The 27,777-nt window shown below is 36.8% G+C and overlaps 3 protein-coding genes across 10 annotated transcripts in view; 1 reads left to right on the top strand and 2 right to left on the bottom strand.

The window, feature by feature from the left end:
* Positions 1-188: 188 nt before the first annotated feature.
* rcc1l (RCC1 like) lies at positions 189-17,029 on the bottom strand. 4 transcript variants are annotated; one of them, XM_081615264.1, is made up of 13 exons: positions 16,898-17,029; positions 11,409-11,685; positions 11,003-11,132; positions 9,788-9,916; positions 8,776-8,842; positions 8,442-8,493; positions 7,571-7,655; positions 6,772-6,953; positions 5,026-5,088; positions 3,559-3,646; positions 3,262-3,435; positions 2,179-2,264; positions 189-636 (listed from the first exon to the last, which is right to left on the bottom strand). In XM_081615264.1, the coding sequence occupies exons 2-13, from the start codon at positions 11,682-11,684 to the stop codon at positions 559-561; spliced, it is 1,410 nt and encodes a 469-aa protein (XP_081471390.1). In that variant the 5' UTR covers position 11,685; positions 16,898-17,029; the 3' UTR covers positions 189-558. The 4 variants fall into 4 exon arrangements, with proteins under 4 accessions (XP_081471390.1, XP_008426740.1, XP_081471391.1 ...); XM_008428518.3 differs by lacking the exon at positions 16,898-17,029 and adding an exon at positions 12,556-12,728; XM_081615265.1 differs by lacking the exons at positions 2,179-2,264; positions 16,898-17,029 and adding an exon at positions 12,556-12,731.
* tlcd5b (TLC domain containing 5b) lies at positions 14,575-17,944 on the top strand. The gene is made up of 3 exons (XM_008428523.2): positions 14,575-14,748; positions 16,271-16,482; positions 16,881-17,944. Exons 2-3 carry the CDS (start codon positions 16,293-16,295, stop codon positions 17,426-17,428), a joined length of 738 nt encoding a protein of 245 aa, XP_008426745.1. The 5' UTR covers positions 14,575-14,748; positions 16,271-16,292; the 3' UTR covers positions 17,429-17,944.
* Positions 17,945-18,302: 358 nt separating this feature from the next.
* Positions 18,303-27,777, bottom strand: part of arhgef12b (Rho guanine nucleotide exchange factor (GEF) 12b) — a 47,331-nt gene continuing 37,856 nt past the window's right edge. For 4 of the 5 annotated variants that reach the window (XM_008428520.3, XM_081615262.1, XM_008428522.3 and 1 more), the window contains 12 exons: positions 27,669-27,769; positions 27,055-27,132; positions 26,001-26,076; positions 25,712-25,879; positions 24,210-24,297; positions 24,049-24,129; positions 23,880-23,962; positions 22,480-22,755; positions 22,249-22,404; positions 21,133-21,314; positions 20,380-20,449; positions 18,303-20,299 (listed from right to left, as the gene is read on the bottom strand). In XM_008428520.3, coding sequence (XP_008426742.1) covers positions 20,286-20,299; positions 20,380-20,449; positions 21,133-21,314; positions 22,249-22,404; positions 22,480-22,755; positions 23,880-23,962; positions 24,049-24,129; positions 24,210-24,297; positions 25,712-25,879; positions 26,001-26,076; positions 27,055-27,132; positions 27,669-27,769 — 1,373 coding nt within the window. In that variant the 3' untranslated portion in view covers positions 18,303-20,285. The remainder of the gene's footprint in view (positions 20,300-20,379; positions 20,450-21,132; positions 21,315-22,248; positions 22,405-22,479; positions 22,756-23,879; positions 23,963-24,048; positions 24,130-24,209; positions 24,298-25,711; positions 25,880-26,000; positions 26,077-27,054; positions 27,133-27,668; positions 27,770-27,777) is intronic. The other variant, XR_535441.3, reaches the window with a different exon arrangement.

The raw sequence follows: 27,777 nt of genomic DNA, 5'->3' as shown, positions 1-27,777 counted from the left end.
ATGAAAATAAGATTTTATTTTTCATTTATTTTTTTAAGCCAAAACGCACAGCGCTGGTATAAACTGATTCAGTAAATTATCAGGTTTTATTCATCCAGTCAATCTCAGAAACTGACAAGCTTAATGGAAGATCTTGCAAAAAAATGATATGGATGCATAAAATAGAACAAACTGAATTAACATCAGAATGTGCTTATTATATACATCTTTTATTTATCTGCAAATATTTTCTTTTAGCAAAAATGGTAAGTTTCAGATTACATTATTACAACCAGAGTCCATTTTCTGCTGCATAATCCATCTGATCATTATTATTGCAGTTCAAACACAAAGTCCAGAAGTACCAAAAACAACCAGAACCCGATTCCTCAGAACTGCTTCATTTTCCAAGCTCTTTGCCGTTTCTCTTCTTTTGTGTCGCAAATAATCTCTATGTGACGCAAAACGACCGACTGGAAAAACTCGGGGAAAAAAGTCCATTTAATGAGTCCAGATTCAGTCTGGAAGCAAAGAGCTGGTTCTGGTTCCACCTTCAGTCGTCACCTGATGGATCCCAGCTCACAGGAGAGACTTCACCAGCGCCACCATGTGGTCCACACCGCACGCTACATCCACCACCTGACCTGGAACGGTCACCTTTACAGAGAGACGCACAGATCAGAACATCAGCAGCACAAACCGTTTCCATCTTTCTGTTCACACATCAGTTTATTTTGATTCCTGGTGCGCCCCAAACCCCGCAGGGTTTCCACGGAGACTTCCACGCCCTCAAATCCTGTTTAAATGCTAATGTACGTCTGCGGAGGTGAATTGAAAAGCTCTCCGGGGGAACAAGCAGGTGCAGAGGTTAAAAACAGCGAGACAATCTTTTTCAGATGTGAAACGTTAAATAAATTGTTGGGTTCTGGAGTTTTACAACAACATACAGAAAATATATCAGCAGAACAGAAACTGTGAAAAATCTGCTGCCGGCTGTTTGCTTTTATCATTTTTAAGTCCAAACGGCTCAGTATTCTGTCACAGTCAGGTACAAGAACGGCACTGAGAGCCTCAAAAATACTGATTAAGACTATTTTAAAGTGAAAGTCTGGCTGCTTGGAGCAAAGTGTGTTGAAAGCATTAGTGGTTTAAAACTTTTGCACAGCACTGTTCATAGTCATGGGAAGAAGAAAGCACTCCATGTCAGCTTTAAGGTTTTAACATCAGGAGCCTCATCTATAAATGTCTCATTTAGAAAGAAACTGGCCAAGAAAAAAAAAAAACAACTAACGGCAAAATATGTTACACACAACTCATGTAGAAAAACAAATGTGTTGTTGACTTTTTCAGTCAACAACAAACCTAACTACACTGAAAATATTCTTATATTTCCTTTATTTAGCCAGGTAGACCCCGTTGAGATCTAGATCTCATTTTCATGAGGGACCTGGACACTAAAAGTATTTATCTCAAAGTTCATCAAACCCAATGTTTTTTTTTATTTTTCATCTTTTATTGATTCAACTTAAGAAAATGAACTGCATTTGTCTTCTTACAACATTCTAACACACATAACCCTGTCATGGCAAATTTTGATGGCAATAAATTGTCCCAGACATTATTGTGGTAAATGATAATATTGTCATTTTGAGACCATTTTCAACTAATATAATGATAATGGCATAATAATGCAAGTTTGCCCTGTCAAAGATCAATAAGCTTTCATTTATTAACATTTATTAGTCTACTCCCCACTGTAACTGGAAGATATTTCAAATATTCAAAATAAAACCACCCAAAACAATAAAAAGCACAAACAACTGAAACCATAAATAACATGGATTATGAAGTCTCTATAAACAAAATGACCCTTCAAAAACATTCATCATCAGAATAGCTGATGTAAAACAAGATAAGTTCGTTCTGATTTAATGTCAAACATTGAAAACAAAAAGGTTCTGCGTCTTTTAGGAGTTTGGAGCGTGAATCTGTCAATAAACATATAACAGCCAACCAAATATTGCATCCAAAAGTTCCTTTATGAATTATTACAAACGTGACTACGATTTGAAAACTTTATAGATGAAGACAAGATGGAGACGACTATGAAAGACAAAGCTAACTCCAAACACCCGACTTGTACAACACATTTAAAACCTTTAGCCTAAAAACAAAACAAAATGCGATCTGTGTTCTCACCCTCCAGGGGAAGAACTGGTCGTCTTTCTTCCCAATACCCAAACAGCCTCTGACGTTCTTCCCCCAAACGAAAAGTTCACCTCGATCTGAAAACCAAACGGCGACATCAAAGCTACACACTTCAGTTTGTAACGTCTGGTCTCAGAGTTAAAGGTCTGTCTGTCTCAGGCATCGCAGCAGGAGTCGGCAACCTGAACAACCCAAAGAGCCATTTTAGGCCTTCCTGCAGCAAAACAAGCCACAGCTGCAGATGTTAGCTGACATTTTGATAAACATCTACTGTAGAAAATTTGCTGTCATTTTTAAAGTACAACAATTATAATTCTTGTTTTACATTCTAAATAGAGGGAAAAAAAAATAAAAAGGTAGCAAGCAATAGGATTGATATGTCTTCTTCAACGGGATCCTGATATTTGTGACGCATAGTTTCCAGTTTCCAAAATGATAAATGGAACCAGAAAAATGGATCTATAAATACATTATCAGTACTTTTAGTCTCACTTAATAAAATTATTTTATGAAATGAAAAACTGGTAAAACCTGGATTTGTCATTCTACCTATTTTGAAAAATCATTAATTATCAATTTTGTACAAAGTTATTAAAAGCCTCTTGCAGCTCCAGAACCCTGGTTTAGGGAAAAGGGTTTATATAATTAGGAATGTGTAAGTGAACCTCAATAAATGAAATTATCACTGAAAAGTTTGTTTAATTCAACAAGACAAACTCTCATAGACAGAGGGAAATATTTTTATAGTAATAATTTTAATGATTCTGGCTCACATGGAAAAAAACCCAAATATCTGTGTCAGTAAATTAGAATATAAAATTAGACAAGATTTTTTTAAGCACAAATGTCAGGTTTCTGAAAAATATGCAATTTTTTTTCGCACAATACTTGGTTGGGGCTCCTTTTGCATAAATTACTGCATCAATGCAACATTTCAAACATTTATTCTCAGCTGCAGAATCTTAAAACAGTGAGAAACCAGCGGATGTTTCCACTTCTGCTACTTAAAACATGATCTGACAACTCAAACGTCAAGGAGAATTTCTCAAAAATGTGACCATATCTGAGTCTCACCTGTCACTGCTGCGAAATGGCTGAGGCCACACCTGATCTTGATGACGGTCACAGAGGGGTTGAACTCCGAGCGTCCAAACAGAGTGGGAGGAATCCTCTCCGGGTACGAAGACTCAGAGAGATTCGGACCTTTTCCCAGAATACCATAGCCCCAAACAAACACCTCTCCTTTTTCTGGAAGAATTCAGAAATGTCAGGACATGAAGGCTTCAGATACCTGAATCAGTCTGTGTACTTCAGCATTTTCCTTCCTGGGTTTAGTTAAAGAAAACGGTAACGATCCCTTTGTGGACTCACCATTGAGAACGGCCACCTGGGTTCCTCCACATGCTGCCTGAACCACTTTCCCACAGCCTTTTAGTGGGAGATGACGCGGAGAGTTCATCTAAATGGTGAAATTACATCAAGACATCAGCAATGACCTCAAAGAAGCAAGAGCTGCTGCCCATTAATCAGTGAAGATTAATGGGCAGGTTGTTATTTCTAACAACCAGCCCATCCACCTCCACATTCCACACATCCACTGGATGTGTGAAGGTGCCAAAACTTTATGCAGAGGAACAACTTAAAGAGGAACGATGTACAGTCAGCACACAGCTTCAGTTATCACAACTAAAAATCAACCATCAGGTCCAAAATCTGGGAGTAGTAATGAACTCTGACCTGAACTTTCAGCGCCATATAAAGACAGTTACAGTCGGCCTTCTATCACCTGAAGAACATTTCCAGGATTAAAGAACTAAAGTCTCAGAAAGTTCTATAGAAACTCATCCATGCGTTTCTCTTAAGTCAAACTGATTACTGCAACAGTGTCTTCACAGGTCTGCATTCAAAAAAAAAAAAAAAGCTTCAGCTGATCCAGAACACTGCTGCTGTTCTCACTAAAACCTGGAACATAGAGCACATCACCTCAGTTCTGAAACCGAGAGAAAACGGCTTAGTACCAGAATACATTAAATATCTGCTGTTGTCATAGCAACCTTTGAGACTGCTCAGGTCTTTTGGTTCTGGTTCTGCTCTTCATCAACAGAACCAGAACCAAACATGGAGAAGCAGCATTCAGCTTCTATGCACCACAAATCTGGAACAAAATTCCAGAAAACTGGAAAACAGCTGAAACATTGAGTTCCTTTAAATCAAAAATAAAAACCCAGTTGTTTAGATTTGCCTTCGATTAATAATAACTAGAACATTGATTAATTCTGGTCTGAATTACAACTTTTTATTTCTCCTTATTTGGCCACTGGAATGTAAAGCTCCTTAAATCGTTGTTGCTGAAATGTGCTATATAAATAAACAACAAAATTTCAAATATCAAGTAAATTAGTTTTCACAGATATCCTTATGATTAGATTTTTTTTAATTGCACTCCTCTCTGCAATCTGTGATTCACAGTTTGACAACTTTCTAATGACTCTACTATCTTTTTTCCTGCAGCATAAGAGTAGTTTTAAAGAAACATGACCAGCTATAAACAGAAATATACACCTAAGCAGTGGACTGGTGGTCTTTAGGACTTTATTACAGTATTGTCTAAAGAAATGAGAATTTACTACTCAGCTCCTGGCTCTGCTCTGACACTAAATCACATTTTAAAAATGATCTTACTTCTCCATTTTTTCACAAAGTTCTCAGGTCAATTCAGATCAGTTGTAATGAGCTGATTTATCTGGTGTTTCAGGGCTCTTTTTATATGCAGTTCTACACCAGACTCTTCTTTATATTGATTCTAATAATGGCTATCCACTCAATAAGTAATCCTACCTGTCCTTTGTGGGTTTGTGGTCTCATTCTGCTTGATGCTGTTTCTTCCTTCTGACTGAGCTGCTACAAGACAAAGTTTCCTAGTTATGGGGCGTTGCGTTATACATATTTTGCTACAACGCCACACATTGACTTCATTGACTGGACTGATTAGTGGTTTGCCTTACCCGTTTCATCGTCCTCATCTGATGTTACTAGCTCGTTACCGCAAGTTTTTGCGGTAACACTTTATTTGAAGGGGGGTGAATAAGACTGACATGACACTTTCATAAACATGACATAACACCTGTCATGAACATGAATAAGCCTTCATGAATATTTATGACTGTTGTCATGAAGCGTCATTCGGTAAATTATGACACTTTTAATACGAAGTTGACATTATTCAAAATGTCTTTGTTATGAGAACTTGACATTAACCAAGAAATCATTACTGTTTAAATTTTACCTTTAACAACATAAAGTTACCTAATTTTTAAAGTGCAATCAATAATACTTTTAGAACAAATTTATATCAGTAATGATTTCTTGGTTAATGTCAAGTTGTCATAACAGAGACATTTTGAATAATGTCAACTTCGTATTAAAAGTGTCATAATTTACTGAATGACGCTTCATGACAACAGTCATAAATATTCATGAAGGCTTATTCATGTTCATGACAGGTGTTATGTCACGTTTATGACAGGTGTTTATGACAGTGTCATGTCAGTCTTATTCACCCCCCTTCAAATAAAGTGTTACCATTTTTGCACATTTAGCTGCGTCTGTTTCCGTTTCCGTTTAATCCTTCTCTGCGCTACCCTTTGTTCCTCTATTTTAAACACCACTGACCAAGACCTCTGATGTTTTACGTCAGGGTGTGTCTTTGGAAAGGAAACCAAAACAACGAGACCTGCTAGCACAGGCGGATGCGACTTAGATACAGGAGTTATGTCAGATCGTTTTTCACATAAAATCAGCTTCACAGACAATCAAAGGAAACCTATTTTATGTTAAAACTGTATTCCATACTGCAGTAGCAGCTTATATGATCCCCCTACTAGTACAACCACTGCATAAAGGCCAAAAAATATAAAGAATAAAGAGGAAACCGGACCCTGCAGCCCAAACGTTGGACCAGCCCACTGGGAAATGTCCCGGTCCTCCCCATTAATCACTGACAAAATCTTGTTTTGTGTCGTGTCTGGGGATGCACCGATCCACTGTTTTCACTTCTTATACTGATATCGGAGGTTTATTATTGATCAACACAGAAAAACAGTGCTGACTTGACTTCAAACGTTTTTGTTTTTGTTTGTTTTTTAACTCACATAAATGTACTGAATTACAAATGTATTTATTAACTCTGCTCCAATAGCTTCACAAGCTTGGTCAAACATGTAAAAACAACACAACTTTATTTTGTTCAGTCAGTGCAAGTAGAAGTATAACAGTCAATGTAAAATAAATAATAAAGAATCTGACAAAAATTATAAGTTGACTGCCTTTGTCAAACTTGAAAAAACAAACAAACTCCAAGTGCAATTAAGAATTAAAACATAATGTAAAGCAAGTGAAGCATTTTTCAATATAGGAGCCAATACAGATATCAATATCAGATCAGTGCATCTCTATTGGTTTCTTGGTCAAAGTCTAAATGTCAAACCAGTTGTTAGAAAAGCTTCCTGTGCCTGAAGCGATAACTCACCACCACAAACACAGAAGTCTTGTTCAGACCCTGAAAACCTCCCCAGCCGTCCTCACCTGGGTGGACTCAGTGGCCAAGGCCAGCTGTCTGTACTCAGAGTTTCCCCAGCCAAACAGCTGACCATCCCTGGAAACGGCCAGGCTGCAGTCTCCATATGTGCTGATCTGCTGCACGTCCACGCCGGCGAGCTCGCCTCCCACTTCCACCGGAGAGGAGCTGATGTTAGGATGGCCCAAACCTGAGAAATATGAGGCCACCACATCAACACAACTAGATTTGATTCAGATTTTTGGGTGTCATGAATTTCCTCAAAATCAGTTTTCGATTCCAAACGATTATTCATAACGATTTCAGCTTTAATCTACGGGTGTGCAAATGATCCTCATTATCTACTCCAGTTTTACACTTAGACTTACTTTATTGTCATTGCACAAACACATCACAGCAAATTTGGTAACAAAATGATAAGTGGAGACATTAGAGTCTCTTTTGTGCTTATTAAGTTTTAAAAATGAATCCCTGTATCCTCCGTTTTGCTTTAACAAAACATTTTCAGAGACACAACTTTCTGCATATGGCCTCCTCCATCCAGAGGTTTCTGGCCATTTGACAGTCTTTGTAGTTACTTAGTGAAGAGTTGTAAAAAAATGTGCATTATTTCTCACAGCGTTGGATAAACATTCCATATTCATGTCACCTGTGGCTATAAAAACCAGACAATGAAAGAGGACTAGTTGAAATGAAATGGCAACATGGCTGTCCCATTTCTGCAACAAAGCTCTGACCCTTTCATAATGAAACTGAGAATCACAGTTAAACATCTTCTCCTCGGGTTAATGTGTGAATGTCACTGACCCGTCTGACCGTCGGCTCCCCATCCACAGGAATACACTTTCCCCGTGTCAGTGAGGAACAAGCTGTGGTCCTGCCCACACGCCACCTGGAGGACAAAACCCAAAATCAGGAGGTGCTGCAGTTTCAACCCGAGCAGTAAGATTCAACTAAAACTAAATAATGGTTTTAACTGTCTTAGGACTGAAACGATCAATCAGATCAATTATCATTAATCAATTACTGAAATAATCATCAACTAATTTAGTAATCGATTTGTTAACTTGAGTATACAGATTAAAAATAACATTGCCTGAAAGAACAACACACTCCAAGCAGTAGTTGAGCCAAAACTGTACAAAAAACACATATATTTGCATTTAAAATGAAAAAGAAAATCTACTGTCTGTAAATCTGTTCTAACCTGACATTTAAGCTTCACCTGGTGCATGTTCTGTAACATTTCTCCAATTAAGCAATTTTTCTAACCAATTATTAATCGGTTGAGCCAAAAACTAAACAGTAAATGCTTATTTTCTTATTTAAAAAAAGAAAGTGAATTATTTGTTTGCTTGCATTTTTTAATGCATTTCTAACATTGTATAAAATAAGCTTAAGTGGTTAAGCAAAAAATGGGCAGAACATAGCAATTTTTTATCTAATTAATCCTCACAATAATCAATTAAATAATAAATTACTAAAATAAGTTGTTAGTTGTAGCCTTAGTTGATACTTCATAGTTATCCAAACTTCTGACCAGGCATTTTTACCAGTCCAATGGCAACAATCAGCATAAATAACCAATATATTGACCAATATATTCTAATATTCAGATTCTGATTTATACTTTTTGCTTTCTTTTTGTCACATTGCATATTTGTGGCAGAAGACTGACCTGGACAACTCTGCTGCTGAAGCCTTTGATCCTGTGAATGATGTGGCTGCCACTGATGAAACACAAGGAAAACAGCGCCATCAGGAGGTTAGCACAGTTACTGCAGTCACTCTACACTATGGTAAAATGGTATATTTTAATGTTAAATATAACACTTTATAGCAAACAATGTGAGATGATCAAAATATAATAATTTCACTGCTGTACACAACATCAAACAACCTAGTAAAAGGCATCATGGACGAAATGTTGAGGCTGATGACAGAAAACATGAGGATTAGGAAATAATCAATGTAAACAAGTCATACTTCATGGTGAAGGTGTGAGCACAGACCTGTAGACTTCTTCATCAATGATCTTCCTCCCACACTGGCCGTACACGTTGTTCCCCATGCTGAACACTGGAGAGGCAGAAAGATGGAGGCAGCCACGATGCGACATGGATCCATGAAGAAGAAGAAGAAAAAAAGCCAAATTCATGTTTATTTGCTTCTGCAGCAGCTTCAGGTTAAAGTATAGCTGCAAGTTTCTGTTGGAGGAGCTGAGCTGATAGATTAGATTAACATAAGTTATCTCTTAAATGAAATAAATGGAAAATGTGGAATCAGATTTACCCTTGGCTTGAAAAATAAAATCTTCAGTATCTAATAATCTTCAGCAGAACCTTGGTTTGGGTTGGCCATGATTCTTTTTACAAAAAAAAAAAAAGAACCCGGACACGTTACGACAAACCAATTACCGGTTTGTATTCAAACTTCCTGGAGAGTGGCTAAAGTCACTATAAACTAAATGTTCCAGGGCATGAAGCTAACTTTTTACACTGTTTGCATGAAAAAAAAAATCATCAGTGCACCAATCTAAAAATTAGGTGAATGGTAAATGCTTACACTGCAAAAAAATACTAAATCTTACCAAGTACTTGTGTCTAGTTTCTAATACAAATATCATAGAACTCTTGAAATAAGACAAAACTAAATTAAAAGTAACTTTTTAGCAACATACAGGAGCTTGTTTTCCTTAACATTGGAATTATTAGTTGCACTGGCAGTAAACAACATGGGAAAATGGGCTGTTATACGTGAAATAATCTGTCAGTGAAACAAGTGCCCTTTATCAATATTAAGGAATTACTGATGAAAAACAAGCTACTATATCTTGCCAAAAAATTTCACTTTTTGAGCAAAACTGTGGGATCTCATTCGATGCACATAAGATGGAGGTTGATGACTCAAACTCAGAAAATTTGGGGCTTAAATTTTCTCTATTTTTTCTCCATCCTTGTTTCCCTCATAAAAGGAAAACATGAGCAGAGGTCTTTGATGTCCAGGATTTGTTGTGGTTCTCACCTCCCTCTTGGTCGGTGAGGACCAGGGAGTGGGCGCGGCCGCAGGACACCTGGACCACTCTGGTCTGCTGAGGCTGGGAGAGAGGCAACGCCACCGGGGACGGCTCCAGAACGTAGTCGTAACTTTTATCTGGATGGAGGGAACAACAACAAATGCATTCCTTCAGAAACTCACAGTCTGGAAAAAGTTTATCTATGTCAAAGAAACTGTCTTTTAGATTTTCCGTTTTACCATACCATACCATACCAACTTTATTTATAAAGCACTTTAAAACAACCACAGCTGATACAAAGTGCTGTACATTAAAACACAACATAATAAAAAAAATAAATAAAAACTCTTACAGTTTAAAAACAAAAACATACACTCTAAAACTAGATCCTGCAGGAGTTAAAAGCCAAGTAAAATAAATGGGTTTTAAGACGAACTTTAAAAGTGGACAGTGAAGGGGCCTCTCTGACCTGCAAAGGCAAGTCATTCCATAACTTAGGACCTATGACAGAGAAAGCCCTGTCCCCTCTGAGCTTCCTCCTGGATCTTGGTACCTCCAAGAGCAGCTGATCTGCTGAAATTTAGATAAATTTAACTTTGTAACAATACTAAACCCAGACATCTTAAGGATTTTTTAAGTGCCTGAACTCCAATGTTCCCATTACAAAAGAAACAGAAAGTATTCAAACACCTTAGTTTTTTCATTTAATCTAACAATGTAGATTTATTTTAACACAAACGAGTAAAATTGTATTTTTCTTTTCTTTTTTTTCATCTACTTTACAACAGACCATAATCTGGAACTGAAAACAAGTTTTCATTCACTTCTGTAAAAATAAAGGTTTATGTAAACATTTAGGTGTAATGGGCAGACGAGTATTCACACCACTTATCTACTTAAAACTGACAGAAGCTGCTTTTCCACTGACCATATATTTGCACAATTTGACATTCTGAAAATAAATCTGCTTAATGGAAACACAAAAACGTCTTGTTACAAGTGGAATAATCTGCCAGTGAAATTGGTCACTTCATCACTATTCAAGAATTAATCACTATTCAAGCTTCTACATCTCACTAAGGAGGTACCTGTGAGTTAGTTTTGTCTTATTTTACATGCTATAAGATATTTGCACAAGAAACTAACCATGAAATACTTGGAAAAATTTTTTGTTTTTGCGGTGTAAGAACAAAAGAAGGAAGCAGCAGCAGCCCAGCTCTTACAGCGGTTGTGTTGTGTGCGCTGGAAGCCCAGCTGGGAGTCCTTGTTCAGGCCCATGCCCCAAAGTTTGGTCACGTCTTTGGTTGAAGAAGCCAGGAGAGTGAAGCCGTAACCACAAGCAGCCGATGAAATCTACAACACAAGAGCAAGAGTCCTTTAAGATAACAAAAATCTAAACTAAGTCAAACTACAATGTTTTTCTACTTGGATCTTATGTGACAGATCAACAAGGTTTTCAAATGTTTTTATATACAAAAATGTGGAAAGCAGTGTGAAACTATTCTGAACCAATCGAAAAAAAGGTCAGTTATCTCAAGATTGGTGTGTTTCTGTTAAGCACATTTATTTTCGTCATTTCAATTTGCGCAATTCTATATGGTTAAAAGAAATGCGGCTAGTGATGTTTACCTGCTCTGCGGTCTCCAGGCGGTACGGAGTGTACTGATATCTGCGAGGTTTTTTGCTGCCGCTGTCCGGCACCACGAAGCTGGGGATCCCCAGAGCCCCAGTGAAGCTGAAGCCCCAAACAAACACTTTATGCGTCGGCTTTCTGTGCTCGCCGACGTACTGGAAAACCGGCTCGCCGCTCTTCTCCTGCGGTCTGGACGCCCCGCTGAGTGTCGCATAGCCACACACACGCAGGGCCAACTGCATATGGCGAGGGCAGAGACATGGGAGAGCCATCCTGAAGAAACAATTAGAGGGACACAAATATCATTAAAGATGTTTAAAAATAATTCAAATCAACATTCTGATGTAATAAACATATAGAAACGTTTCTAAGTATTTTAAATTTAAAATGGCTAAATAAAATCAGCACATGGTGTGATTTTATGGCTTATATTTTTTTTAAAAAAGTTAGTATATCAATAAACCATTGATCCTGTCAAAATGGGCAATACAGAAATAAATAAATTGTCTAAGTAATTAATATACCAGATGTTGCATCCAAAAATTTAAAAATGTGATTTGAAAATATAAATATAAATAAAATGTGATTTATATTTTTCATTTTACTTCTAATCTTACTGTTTTACAAATTAGTTTCCTTTATTATTTATTTTTCTCATTTTATTTAATGCATCTTTCCTTTGCCGTCTGTTTTTTTTTTCAGTCATACCCTGATTCTTTTTCTTTTCAAATATCTTAATATAAACATAAAAATTCTATGAATTCATTGCCAACAGCTCTGAAATACACACACACACACATATATATATATATATATATATATATATATATATATATATATATATATATATATATATATATATATACGTTTAATCCGCAAAAGTGGATTAAACGTTTTTCAAACGTTCCAGACAACCAAGTAAAAATTATCAAATTGATCCCACCACTGAAATATGAAGGGGTGTTTAAACAATCTGTCAACGCCGAATTATAATAAAGTTACTCTTAATGCATATTTACCAGTTCAAGTTTTTCTAATGAAATTGTGTTCTTTGAAGCATTTAAATTAATCTTAAATTTGTAGAAAAAGTTACGAAATTCCACAAACTGCTCCACGTTTTATCAGAGTAGCGTCTGGACTCACCTTCACCTTCACGTTCCTTCCCGAAAAGCAATTAATTGTCAAATCTAAAGAACATGGAGTAGATAAGACGAAGATATATAAAACGTTTTACTGTCATTATAGTTTACTTTTAGCTAAATGAGACAGAATAGTATAAACTTCCGGTACAATTCTCCTTACAGTAAAATGTAATTCCATTTAGGAAGCACAACGCCACCTGCTGGAACGGAGGGTAGACTTACTCTATAAAAACAAGAAAAAGACTAAATCAGGTAATCAATTATTAAAGAATATGATTAGACAGAGCTAAGAAAAGAGAGGGGAGAATTATAAAAAGATGAAAGATGAAAAAAGTTAAAACATAAAAAAAACTATTCATGGCATAAATTAAAACAAAGTAAGTGAAAAGTGTTGCACTAGAAACAAACCAATACAGTATGAAAAGTTTAAATATAATGATACAAATGGCCACAGAGGGCACAAATGCAAAAAGAATGAATGAAAACCAAACTGAAAACTAATTACTGTTTACCTCTTCAGGATTTTTATATTTTCAAAATTTCCTGATAATATTAATTCCATGTCCGCCTCTCAACCCGCCACCTGAGTATATTACATGTTTTCCCATTAAATCATTTTGCTGCACAGATTAAGACTTCTTCATTTTATTAATGTGCACTATGGACAAAAAGCAGTTCAGTGAGCACAACTATGAGCACAGATGTGTTTGTTTGAACTGTGCACAATCAAGCGACAATCCGCTGTCGTGCGGGATTAGAGCTGATCTGGAAACGAGTTAATGCTGCAGGACAGTCGGTCAGGTGAGAGCCTGACCTTAACCTCACGGCTCATCGGCCCCACATCAACAGCGGCTGAACAACCTGCCAGGTGAGTCATGTGGAAACGCCTCACCTGAGTCAGCTCTGAAGCTGCTTCTGTTCCTGTCTGTGCACAGAAATACGTCACACACAGGGGGTGAGGTGCTTCTGAAAGTTCATCAGAGGGTGTGAGCGTAGCGTCTAGAGCTGCAATGCGTCTGAATGTTACACGTGGTGTCTGTTTATATTTTACAAACATCACCATTCTGGACTTAACACTACAAAGCTTTATGATTCCCATTCAGAAACAAAAATTTAAGCTGATGACATTAGATTATTGGAGAGATAAAAGTCCTAGAAATCATTTAGAAATGCAGCTAGCGGTTATTTTAACACTTATTTTGACAAGTAATCAGATAAAAAAAATTGTGGAACTCTTTGCCAATTTTTCATTTAACCATTTCTTTTAAACAATATTAAAAATACATAAAATAAACAAATAATTAAATTCCGTTTTACATAAGAAAATTAACATTTTACTGCCTAAAATGAGCTGCACCCCCAGAACTAAATGTGGAGAAGCAGCATTCAACTTCTATGCATCACAAATCTGGTGCAACAAACTTTAGTTTTGCTTATTACATTTTGAATTAACCAACAAATAGGAAAATGTGCTTAAATGGATTCTTTTTCTTTACAGAATTTTAACAGGATGAAGCTAAAACTGCCACTTGAGGAGTTTGGGGCATTACATATGTACAGACAAAGGGTTTTTATTTTTTATTTTAAATGCATAATGTATATATTTTCATAGAGTTTTGGTTTAATTACTGCTCTGAGTGTGTTGTCCTTTCAGAAAATGGCATTGTTTTGAGCCAGTTAACAATTAATTGATTATTAAATTTGTTGACGATTACTTGAATAATCGATTGATCATGATCAATCTGATTGTTTTAACCCTATGAGCAATTCAGCATTTTAACAGCTCCCCTCACCATCATCTATTGATGATCTTGTTGCAGCTGAATAATTATGCTGATGTCTGAAACAAGTAATTAATCTAACCAGCTGCTATATCGAGGTTTCATTGGTTTGCTGAATGAGCCCCCTCATATCGGCCATCCCGTCTAAAAGCAGGTATCTGCCGAGAAGTAGCGACTCTAATCCTTTAAGAGGATAAACTGTGAGATCCAGAGGGAGGGATTCAGGATTCACCGACTGTCTACGGTGGCCTGCACAAGGCATTTCTGCCAACTTAGCAGACTGAGTGTGTGTCTGGTTGAAAACTGCTGCTGGAGTCTTTATTATTATGCCTTCATGGAGCAGGAAGGACGATGCAGGCTGAGGAAAACTCAGTGAAACATGAATCTGAGAACTGATGGAACGGGGAGTTAAGGTGAGTCGGAGACTCTTTTAAAATAAACACTTTGGGTTCAAAGATATGCCCAAAAATTCTGCATAAAACTAGTATTAAGTATTTCTCATATATCTGCAGCCTTCAGTAATAGAAGTCATTTTATTTGACTTTGCACTGTAATTAATTTTAATACTTTAAAATATTTTTTTTATTTTTATGCGAAGCAGAAAAGTTATGACAAAAAAAACTACATTATTTTAAAAAGCGTCTTGGAGATGTATTTATTATTCATATGTATGGTAGGATTTTATAAGACAGACTAATAAAGTAGTGAATGGTTGTGAAATGGAAGCAAAATGATGCTCTGTTTAAAAAGTCTCAAGCATATTGCATAAAAAAGTAATCAACTCCTTTGATTCTACATTTTACTAAAAGTATTCTGGGTTTGTCTCTGCCAGTTTTGTTCGTCTACAGAGTGAAAGCTGTGACTAAAGTAGCTCGGGTTCGGTCAGAATGTCTGTTAACATCAAAGTTTAAGTCTTGGATTTAGGTCTAGACTTTGACTAGACCATCTTAACACATGATTATGCTTTAAAATTTCACTGTAGCTCTGTGTTCCTTCAGGACTGTCCCAGCCCCTCACATAATGCTGTTACTGTGTTGCCATAAACATTTGTTTTAAAGAATTTCATCAGAAAATGTTGATGGAAATGTTGTCAGCAACATTTGAAATAACTTCCTTAATTTTGCAAAAAAGTTTTCACCTGAAGTGGTTTTTGGCTTTTCTGAAAAAAAGCTGATGTGGTAAAGAGGAGACAGAAAAACATTTGCTGAATAAGCTCTGATGTAAGAAACTCTCCGATCCACTAGCGGGTCTGTGCCTTACCAAAGGCACAAAACACCAGGCCTAAGTTCTAAGTTTATGCCTATTATTGAAAATGAGTATGAATCTTCCACAGCTGCAGTGCATCTGAAAATTGATCTAAAATTTTCTAGAAAAAAATGTAAAATCTGAGTTTGAAAAGTTGAAAATTTGCTAGAAATAATTCAGATTTTGAGAACAATCTCAGAAAACACAAATACATTTCTGAGTCAAAAGTTTTAAACTTTTGAACTTTCAAAAGTTGAAAGCTTTGACTTTTGAAACTCAGAAAATCACTTGATTTCTTTTAGAACATTTCAGAGTTTTGGCAGGAATTTATTCTGTAGATTTTTTTTTCAATCTACAGCGGCCTTAATACGTCATTGTACATTTGTGGGGGTTAGTGTGGATGAAAACCATTCCAAAACCGATTCTATGTGTATTATATTAACTTTTAAAATTATGTGAAGAAAGAAAATGTTTTTTATTCAGGTGGGTGTGTACAAGGCCTGGTAATCTGATGAGGTCACAACTAACCAATTAGATTAGAGCGTTTTGAAAGCCTAAATATATTTTTAAAATTTCCACACAAAAAAAAAGCTATATTGTAGTGTATATTCTAGGTAAAATGTATAATCTTTTCATCTACTATATGACATCAAAACATGCCAACACTAATATATCTTTGTCCATGTCCAGTCTTACGTCCATCCAGACTGCCATGCCTGCATTGGAGGTGATCTGCAGCCTGATTGGCTGGCTGTGCCTCTACCTGTTGTTCTGCTCCACCTTCTCTCAGCGAGGGCCCGAGTGGAACTGCCGCTTGGTCACCTTGACCCATGGGGTCATCATAGTGCTGCTGACAGCATACGTTGTGTTTGTTGACGGTCCCTGGCCCTTCACACATGCAGGTCAGCAGCGCAAAACACAGAAACTGTGATGTGATGATTCAGTTTGAAGGCAAACATGGCGGATTGTTACTCAGAACAACAAATCCAAAGCCAAATTACGATGGTTCTCTTTGTTTAAACCAAATATTAAGTGGTTTTTATTATGAATTATTGAGATAATTTTGCAAGTCTTATTCCCAGAAGTTCAAAAAAGACCAGAAACCATTCTGCTGCAGTTGAATCTGTAGACATGTTGAGAATGGACACAAAAACCGGTTTGGTGGGTGTAGCTTTGCAAATAATATGGGTTAAAAGTCCCACACTAAACCTGTAGCTCTCAATAAATGATTTGGAGACAGAAGTTATTGGTTAAATAGTAACATTAAGACTTTTTATATATATATATATCTTCTCTGCAGGTACAGAAAACACTGACCTCCAGATATTTGCCCTGGCAGTTTGCCTGGGCTACTTCTTCTTTGACCTGGGTTGGTGCGTGTGCTACCGGAGCGAGGGCCCAGTCATGCTGGCGCATCACGCCGCGAGCATCGTGGGCATCCTCCTGGCGCTGCTGATGGGGGTGTCGGGCTGTGAGACCTGCGGGGTGATCTTCGGTAGCGAGATCACCAACCCGCTGCTGCAGAGCCGCTGGTTCCTCCGCCAGCTCGGACTCTACGACAGCCTGCTGGGCGACGCCGTGGACCTGCTCTTCATCCTGCTGTTCGCCACAGTGCGCGTCGGCGTGGGAACCGTCATGTTTTACTGCGAGCTCACTTCGCCCAGGACTTTGCTGATAATGAAGCTCGGCGGCGTGGTCATGTATTTGCTAGCCTGGCTGTTCATGGTGGACATCGCCAGGTTCGGCTACAAGAAGACCAGGGCCAAATACAGGAAGTGGATGGAAAACCACCAGCTCAAAGGCACGAGTGATGAAAAACCAATTGGGCACGCAGACAAGAGTGATTGAAAAGACCAACTCAACCGCTTTCACATGTTTTTAACAGACGCTCCATTAATTATTATTATTATTATTTTTTTTTTGCCTGCGGTACAGTGGACTGCAACTTTTTTAAAGTCTGTGGAAAAAAATTCTGAAAAACCTAGATAAGCACGTTTATTTTGCAAACCAACTAACCATTTAGGGTCCATGTTCTGTCTGATGAGCATACGTTGTCAGAATAACATATGCAATGAGTACGCATGCGCATTAAGAGGTTCGACCTTTAGAGGAGTTACGACACCCGGTCTTTGAGTTAGCTAAATATTTACATTACAAACTAAGTATTAGTTGGCTTGTAATGTGAATATTTAGTTTGCCAACTAAATATTTAATTTGAAGATAAATATTTAGCTTCAAGCTGAATAGCTAGCATGCTAACTATTGCTGATAACAGAACCTCACTTTAAGTCTTCTGTATGATTGCTATTATGGTGCTAAAGGTGCTATTTACAGCTTTGTTTGACATAAAGATGATAAATAGTGTCATACTTTCATTACTATAAGCTTCTATTTGCCAAAATTGTTTATGTCCATCTTGTGGAATCAAACTCATCCTGAGATTTAAAATATTTGCCAGCAGGTTGATTTTTTTTTTTGCTACATGGCAGATTTCAGAAGATTAAAGTGACCAAAGGGTGAAACCAAAACCCAAAAAGGGACAAGGGTGTATAGAAAATGGATGGATGGATTTTGGACATTTAAACAAACCTTTTCATACCCTTGTACTAAACAAATGGTATTTGTACTTTTTTTTGTAATTCAAAGTGCAGCAGGTAAGTTTTGAATCTGACCATTAAGACCATGCTCAGAAAATGTTGAAAAACTCATGTCCGAGCCAGAGCAGAGGAGAAACTACTGTTATATTAAAAACAATAAAAAGCAACACTTGTGGAACAGCTTAAAACAGTACGATAATAAATCTTCTTTAAGTAGTTTGTGTTGATACATTACATGACATCATGGTGCAAAACAAGGAACAGTGGATAAAACCACAGAGCTGATACACTTTAAGCATTTTACAATACACATCTTTACATTACAACACGTCTCTCCTCAGTCCGTCTTTGCTTTATCGTCCAAGAAGTGAAAGCCACAGTGTGATCGGCGCAGTCTTACGGCCAGTGAGTCCAACCTTTAAAAAGAAGTAATCAACCAAACACATTAGAGGGAGCCGGTAGCAAAAATAATGGAGTTTAATTAAATCCACGCAACTGGACAGGAAGTAAACGGCATCACTGCAAAAACACAAAATATTACTAAGTTAGTTTGTTTGTTTTTTGGTCTAGTTTCTGGTGCAAATCTTAGCACACTTAAAACAAGAAAACTAACTTACTAGTAGGAGCTTGTTGTAATTTAAAAAAAAAAACTTAATACATTATAGCAAGACATTTTTCCAAGTTATATGTTTTGTCTGCCAGTGGAACTAGTACTTTTTTAATCAATATTAAGGAATTATCTTAAAACAAGCCCCGGTATCTTCCTGAAAAGCTACTTTTAAGTTAGTTTTGTCTCATTAAAATTTATTTGTAGTAGAAACCAGACCAAAATATCTGGTAATATTTTGTGCTTTGTAATATTTTATTTTGTAGTATATTACTAAGACTGCACTGATTCAGGATTCTGCTTCATCTGAATGCCTAAAACCAGCCAAGTAAATATAAATTGCTTCCAAATGTGGAATATACAGTAGCTGAGACTTTTTCCAACAATATTCATAAGCTAGAATGCCCAAAGTTTTCTTCTCCACTGTCACTGCATGCTTGTCCAGGAGGAGTAAATGCTATTTGCCGGGTTTCTTTACATAGAAAGATTTTTTAACTACCGTAGTTTGAATGCACTGCAAAAATACTAAATCTTACCATACCAAATATTTTTGTCTAGATCAGGGGTCTGTAACTTTTATAATCCAAAGAGCCCATTCTCAGTAAACACAACCAACACAAACGTACATGTCCAGTCCTAGTGGAACAAATGATTTGTTGTCTTTTACCAACAACAAAAGAGAAATCCTACAACTGCTAAAATCTGATGCCACTCCATTTTTGTTTACATTTTGTGAAGAAGAAAGTTGTTCTCAGTGTCTTCTTCAGAGTCTTTGCGTCATTTCCTTCGGTGGTTCTTGGTGCAGCGCCACCACAGGTGAGGAGGGGAAAAAGCTTTTCAAAGGAAGTGTAGAAGAGAATCACAGCAGCTGAAAATGTAACAAATGTTGCAATTTTGGTCCCATTCAATCCAAATATATCAGACTAGGAGGTGTGAAAAAAAAATCAGTGAAGAAATAAGGAATGTGCTGGATCAGTTAAATTAGTTCTGGAAATGGGATTTTCCATACAAAAACCTGGAAATGTCCATGTTTTGTCATCGGTGCTCGTTGTTTGTTTGAACCATTTCACCAAACCAAACAGTGAAATAAAACATCCAAGAAATCAGAGTTTGCGTTGGACATGAAACGCTTTTCACAGTGACTCTCATTTCTGCTTAACTCAATCCACTAAAAACAATATTTTAGTTTGTCTGCCTCTCAGTTGTTGAAAACATTTGTGGCTTGGCAGTAACATCTGAGTCTCTTTATCTTGGAGGAAATATCATTACGAGATAGCACTTTTACTTTCATGCTGTTGAAGCATCCATGGAGTCCTGAACGCCTCACCATACCTCCCTTTTTCCATTTCATACATCCAGTGTTTACGATCAGTTGATTGTTTTTATAGGGAAAAGTCTCTGCAGGTAAAACATGATAATCATCCTTTGCCCAGTAGAGCTTCCATTATCGGTGGGTTAAAGTCAAGTAAAATCCCCCGTTTGACTCAGATCGGGTCTACGATCACTGCAGTCCCTCTGAAACAAAGCAGACAGGGCGTTTGATGACAGGTGGAGTAAAAACAGTCACATTGTACGCAAAGAGAGCTGAAACCCACCGTTATCATCTGAGTCTGTAGATCTGTTGATGTGGATTTGCTGCAGTTCGTTGTACTTCATCTCTACTTCCTGCAATAACATAAATACAACAAAACACTGTTATAAAAAAAATCATCAACATAAACTACAGGATCCAGCATGCGAAGATGCAGAAGCTACATGAATATGAAACTGGATACATTTTCTATTTCAAAATTTCAGGTGTTTTCTGACATTTTTTAAAGAAATAGGGACCAAAATGTTTGGAAAATTATATTACCTCAGACCTATAAAAAACATTTTTTATACAGAAAGGTAAACATAATGAAAAGCATGTTTAATACCTTCTTAATTTAATAAATGAGATTCACTGGAACACATATTAAAATGTATTGAATTTGATTTGATATAACAGCACTTTGCACCAATCTGATGGTTAGATAACCATAAGATTGAAAAGAATAAATATCCTGGTTGTTGAGCTCTCATGTCTATTAATTCTAGTTACATTACACTACATCAAAAATTACTTATTTTTTATAAAGAAAAAAAATAAAGAAAAAATATAAGCAATCACATCCTATTCATTCATTTTTCAGTCCACTGAGGGCAAATCAAAGCAATTAGACCAAACTTAAACACTGCAGGTTGCTTTACCACCAAACAGGGTTTAATCAGTTGAAACACATTTAAAGATTTTTCCATCACATGATGGCTCCCAGGATTTCTGTTAATGATAAAGTCATTTTAAAACAAACTCCAGTGTGTTTTACCTGCAGGTACTGCAGGTCAGCCTGCAGGAGACGCAGGTGGGTCATCAACTGCCTGCTCAGATCGGGGCCGTCGCCCCCTGCCTGTGAGGAGGAGGACAGCAGCTTCCTCATGTCAATCGTGACGTCGTCGTCGGCGCTGCTCTCCCCAGAACCGGCTTCAAAGTCCAGACCCGCAAAACCACCTGGTTAAAGACCAGAAGGTTTCAGAATCTGAACAAAAACATCTAAACTTCATTAAGGATGCGTTTACACCGGTCCTGTTTAGTTCCCTTAAACCCAACTCCAGTCCATTTGTCTAGAAAGTCTGGTTTGTTTGGGGAGATGTGAATGTGTTGAACTCTGTTTTGGACAAAAAAGCGAACTCTGGTCTGCCTATAAACTTATGTCTCAGTTCGGTTGAAGTTAACTCTAGTGTGGTTCAAATGCCAATGTGAACGCCAAGAGGACCAGAGACCACTCCACAAGCAGGAAGCGGACTATAGCGCAGGGCATTATCAGTAAAGACAATCAAAATATGGTCTTAGAGCTATCAATAAACTTCATGAATGCACTGCTAAATGCGCTAATGACAGAGGAACAACTTACTAACTTACCGTTACAGGAAAATAATTGTTTCGCCATCATTGGTGGCTACACTAACTACCCTTAGGATTTAGTACAGGCTCTGCTGACAGTGTGAACACCAGTATGACTGACAGCATGATTGACTGGTTGTGATTGGTAGTTTCTAATTAGCACTGGGAGCATTGAGAGTAAGGAGCTCGACTTTGACACTTTTAATGTACTTTTAGTGCAAATTTCAATAGAACTTTCCATTAAAAGGGTCATTTTCCTAATGACACATTATGACAACAGTTGTAAACATTCATGAAGACTCCTTCATGTTCATGACCATTGTGTTATGTCATGATTATGAAAGTGTCACGTCAGTCTTATGCACACCCCTTCAAATAAAGTGTTACCAAAAAAAAGTCTCTGGGTCTCAAAGAATTTGGTCCGTTTGAGAAAAAGAACTACAGCAGGTAAAAATGTATCAAATGTTGGAACTTTGGTCTCCAAATTGAACCAGGCCTATCATACTATCAGGTGTAAAAATGGCTTCAATCGCCGACTCACCATTAGGTTGTGCTGACTCAGACACCCCGGTAAGGCCAGAGGAGAGCTGCAGGTCGTTGTTCTCTGGTCCTGCAGATGATGGTTTGTTCTCTTCTGTTTCCTTCTCTACTTCTCTGCTCATCATGTGGGAGTAAAGAGTCTCCTTCAGCATGGCCACTGCAACAGAAGACTTTGGTTATCATCTACCGGCTTTTCCAGCGTTTGGAATTTAAAGGATCGCCATCGGCTTACGTGTCCGCAGAGCCTCTTCAGCTTTGGAGGAGGGAAAGTTTGACTCCATGTCCTCAACTGGAAGAGCGATGCCCTGGCGGGATCCTTCCTGTAGGAGTCTGTCGGTCAGCTGGCCATCCAGGAAGGCCTCCAACTCAGCTTCGTCCACCTCCTCTTCCTCCCCATCTTCCTCCTGCCTGACGGTAGCCGCCAGCTCCTCTTCCTCATCTTCTGATTTCAAGCCATCAAAGGGATTGATGGGAGATTGAACATCAGGAGAACATGGAGCGTCTTTGTCTAGGACACAGAACAAAACTATTTTGAAGAGCTTAATAAAATAGTAATTTATTTGTTATAATAATATAGAACAGTGGTGTCCAAACTTTTTGCCATGGGAACCAAAACTGGCAGATTTAAACTGACTGGTGGGCCACACAATTCATTAGATTAGAAATGCAAAAACTAATTTACTGTGATTTAGAAATCTTTTTAAACCACTGCTGACCCAAAAGGCTATCATTGTAACTAATAGGAAAATTTTACTGCAGTAGCCACCATTCAGCCCAGAGGGGCAGCAGTGAGTTGGTTTTAGGCCAAATATTCTAATTAAACAAAAATGTCACAAAGAGGGCACCCTTAATACCCAATTTATACAGCTCATCTACAAAAAAAGTTCAATTTGGGGTGTAATTAGTCTTTAAAGAGCTAACTTCTAGATCAGGGATCTGCAACTTGTGGCTCTTAATAACTTCACCCAAAACTGGTAAAGAATTCAGCAATATTTTAAAATGTAAAGGTAATTAAGCCAAAAAATTATATCTTTAACAGTTTTTCCTAAGTGTTTTAATACAATATATGCATAATGTTTTTTCTAAATAATGACACTAATAAAGTAAGGAACATTCTTTGTTTTATGAAATTAACTTTGTTGTTAAACCACTAAACAAAAATAAAGTTGTTTAAAAAACTGAGCAAATTGCCTATAGTGGGTATTATAAAAACAAGTTATCTTGTCTGGAGGAGTCATGTTGCTTTTGGGTAATTAAAATATTTTAAATAAAAAGAAATTTGTGACACTGTAGTATCTCAGCGCACTGATACTTTACACGTTATTAGCTGGAGTTTACACAGCAGCCAGTCCAGGAGCAGCATTTAATTTTCTTGTTGCTGATTGGCTGAACACTCAAGAGTTGAAATAAGGATGATTGCGGATGTTAGCTTCTGTGGTTGCTAATATATTAATCCCTATTAAGGTATATTTGTTGTCTGCCCTATGAAAATAGTCAGTTATATACATTTTTATTTTTTTATTTCTGCCACAGAAATTGGATATTTATTAATGCAGATTCCAACTGATAATTTTTCAATCTAATAATAAAGTGTTAAAACTGAACAGTTTTTTTTCTTGGATCCACAGATACCTGCTGAATGTATGCTTTCAGTCAGCGTCTCACTCTGTTTGGGCATCTCTTGGTTCAGGATCTCAACTGCAACCCGTTCGGCTCTGAAACCAAACAAAACAAAAACATACTGTGAGCAGAGACAAACAAACATCACCATGGAGAGTTGAGGCAGATTCAGTGGACTCACTCTGCCTGAGCTGGAGGCCTGTCGCTGGGGTGAGTTTTGGCCTTCATGGCGTCAGCGCACTGCGTGATCAGACACTGCCACCTGGATGAGCAGAGGCAAACCACATCCAGGTGAGACAGAAAACCTTTAAAAGTGAAATTTAGTCTAGGTTGAAAACTCACGTTCTCCTGTCGGACACCTTTTGCGCCATTAGCTCGTACATCTGGACCCCATTCTCTGACATGGACAGGACAAAGAAGGCCTTGTTGTCTGAAGAGGACAGCCAGTCAGTCAGTTATTTCTCTTCTAAAATTAAAGAACAAACTGTGCTACCTGCACTTCTAATCTGCATTTTTGAATTATGTTTTGGGGGACAAAAATGCAGTTGGCCGGAGAATACTCTGGTTCCTTGAAAAAACAAGCAGAATATCAGTACATCTATATACATATACTACCATTAGCATCCTCCAGGGGACGCTGCTGACTCCTCTGAACCGGGAATAACCAAAGCCATATGCTATGTATTGTTAAATTTGTAGGCTAAGCTTGCAAATTTGAGTCAGAAAAATCTACTGAAACATCTCCCAATGTCTGACTTCCCACTTTGAGAAACTCTTGAGATCCAATATGGCCGCTCCTTCAATCAAGAATAGTTAGCTGAGGTGGAAACATCTTTATTTTGCAAGACAGACTTGTAAGAGAAATTAATGTTACACGAAGCATTTGCAACTATAAACTAAACCAGCAGTAGGACTCCAAAAAATATTTTACTCGAGTTAACTGAGTTAAAAGTCTGTAATTAATGGATTGCAATCAATTGTATTTTAATCGATAAAATAAACATTTTCAATTTAAAAACCCATTTTGTTGCAACAATTTTTAATAAATAGAGATTAACTTAACTCCAGAAATATTTAATGTTGTTAATCAGTTATTTACGTTATTTAACCACAAGATTGATGCAAAGTGCTTGTATACTTACATTTTTCAGATCAAAATTACCTTTTGAAAACTGACAACCTTTAAGCAGGTATTAAACTTACTTTTCCTTAATGCTTCTGTATTAAAAATGTTTTTTTATTGGTCTGATATAATAGTTGTATTTTATGTTTTTATTAGCTATTAGTGGAAAGTGAGTAATTAATCTAACGTGTTTCACTTAGTGATAACATTTATTTTCACTAATATTCTCATTTATTAAATATATTTGTATTCAACTTTCAAATGCTTCTTTTAAAAGAAAAGTTTTTTTTTTAGAAATGTGGACTGTGGATGATGACATTAGTGTTGCTCTTGCGCTTGTGCGTCAGACTTACAGGCGTACCAGAAATGTGTGATAACAAAGGTTCCGGCTCAAAACTTTTGTATGAAAAATTTATTGTGTTAACAAATTTCAACGTGTTAGAATTTATGTAATTGATTAACCAAAATTAACATGTTTAAGACCTGGCCCTAATCTAAAGAAATTAAAAGTGGTGTTTGTATGTGGAATGCACATCTTAAAACGATATTTACAAGAGTATGAGCAATGACTCCTTGGGTGTTGCCATATCGGAATCCCGACTACTCCAACTATGCTAACTGGAACGCTGTTAACTCGGGCTTTTGAATCATTGCAAAATTTCCAGGTATTTGAATTCAAGGTAGTTGGATTCAAGGTATTTGGATTGACTGACAGCCTTACCAGTTGCTACAGGACGAACCAGGACAGTGCTGAGCTTGATGACAGGGCTGAAACTATGCTTGGCGTCCGGAATGCTGGTTAGGTTCTTCCCATGGAACTTGAGAACCAAACGCTCATCCTGTTTCTGAAGTAGAACCATGATGTCCTCCAAAAGAAGCGTGTAGAGCTCTGAAAGGACGTCATGAAACCTCATTTTCATTTTTAGAAGGTTTTGTCTTTGACCACTAATTTAAACACATATAAATCTAACTAAATAGCTGTATTCTCATTTAAGGTTGTTTATATTTACCAATGGTCTTGTCTTTATTGACTTTCCAGGAGAGCGGTCCCTCATATATCATCTCCCTCTTGGTCAAATCCAGATTCTGCAACAAAAAAAAGTTCATAGTAAATACTTTCATTGACAATTAACTGATAAAATACATCTACAACAGTGGATCTTCAACTGTTTCTTTAGTTCATATATGAAATGGAAAGCTGCTTCACAAATTAGCAATGACAAAGGTCTCTTTTTTACTTTATATATTGCTGAAAGTTTTCTAATGTAAACAGATTCACCTAATTAAGGTTTCAATATTAGCTATGTATTTAAAAAAATCATAGGCTCAGTTGTTTGGTTTATCTATCATTGCCTTGAAACATTAAACTAACTGAATAATTAGGAAGATGACACAAAAAAATCTGGAATAAATAGTGAAGAAATGCCAGATTATTCATTGTGCGTAAGATTGGCATGTTTCAGCTGTCAGTCACTCTTTGTTGATTGAAAATGGACTCCAATGGCAGTATGTACTGGAAATCCAGAAAGGGACCCACGATACCTTGTGGAACCCTAAAAGTAAGCGGAGACTGATGATATAAAACAGGCCTGTTTTTGAGTAAAAAAACCCCAACAACAACAACAAGAGTGCCGGTTTTAATGTCTTCGCTGTTTTTAATGTTTTTATCTTTACTTTTTATTTCTTTATTCTCACTGTTTACGTTTTAATGAAGGTTTTAAGGTGTGAGTACCCTTGTTAGATGGCGTTCTAACTAAAACTCTGAAGTTTTAATGTTTTTATCTTTTTTGTTTTTGTTTTAATCTTTTTCAAAATCTTTTTCTCTCTCTCACTGTTTATTTCTGTTTTTATTTTAATTATGTAAAGCACTTTGAAATGCCTTGCTGCTGAAATGTGCTATACAAATAAAATTTGATTGATTGATTGATTGATTGATTGATTGATTGATTGATTGATTGATTGATTGATTGATTGATTGATTGATTGATTGATTGAACAAAAATAGTCTTATGGCTACAATCCATCAATGCTTAGATCTTTTTTCATTGAGCAATCGTTTCTCACCCTGAGCTCCAGGATCATGGGGTTTTCACTTTGTTTCAGAGACGAGACGTCGAGTCTTCGCTGATAATCCACTAGTCTCTGTTGAGATAAAACAGAACTCATTAAAAGTTAGTACTTACATTAGTAGATCGAATTTATTTTGTCAAATCGTAGAACAGTTCTTTTTAATGTATTTATTGTATTCTTTTCAAACTAAATCAATATACTTTGTTTTTCCTTTTTCTTTTTCATTTAATTACTTAATTGTATATATTTTGTCTTATTAATTTTACATATATATTTTTCTTATTAATTGAGAAACAATTAGTGGCACATAAATCAAGTTAATCTGGGATGAAATGGATACGAAACACAAATAACACCCAACCAATACGAGTAAAGTAAAAGAAGAAGGTGATTCAATGAAAGCCATATTGACAATATATACTGCTCAAAAAAATAAAGGGAACACTTCAGTGTTCACTTAAATGTTAAAGTGTTCCCTTTATTTTTTTGAGCAGTGTAGTTTAATTAATGTGAAAATATGACTTTTACTTTGAAAACAGTGATAAGTGACAGATAACCCCCCTCTGCTGATTACTGAATGAGTTTCATGAATATTCTGATGTGTTGACCTGTTTGTTTTCAGCCTCTTTCACAGCCTGGTTGACGTGGTTCAGGATCTTCTTGCAGCATTCTCCAGCTTTCTTCACCTTTTCCTTCTCTTCACCATCCTCTGTGAAA

Source organism: Poecilia reticulata, chromosome 14, assembly GCF_904066995.2.
Source record: "Poecilia reticulata chromosome 14, P_reticulata-male-v2, whole genome shotgun sequence".
NCBI classification, from domain to species: domain Eukaryota; kingdom Metazoa; phylum Chordata; class Actinopteri; order Cyprinodontiformes; family Poeciliidae; genus Poecilia; species Poecilia reticulata.
The sequence above is the reverse complement of the archived record's forward strand: the minus strand, read 5'-3'. Positions and strand labels throughout refer to the sequence as shown.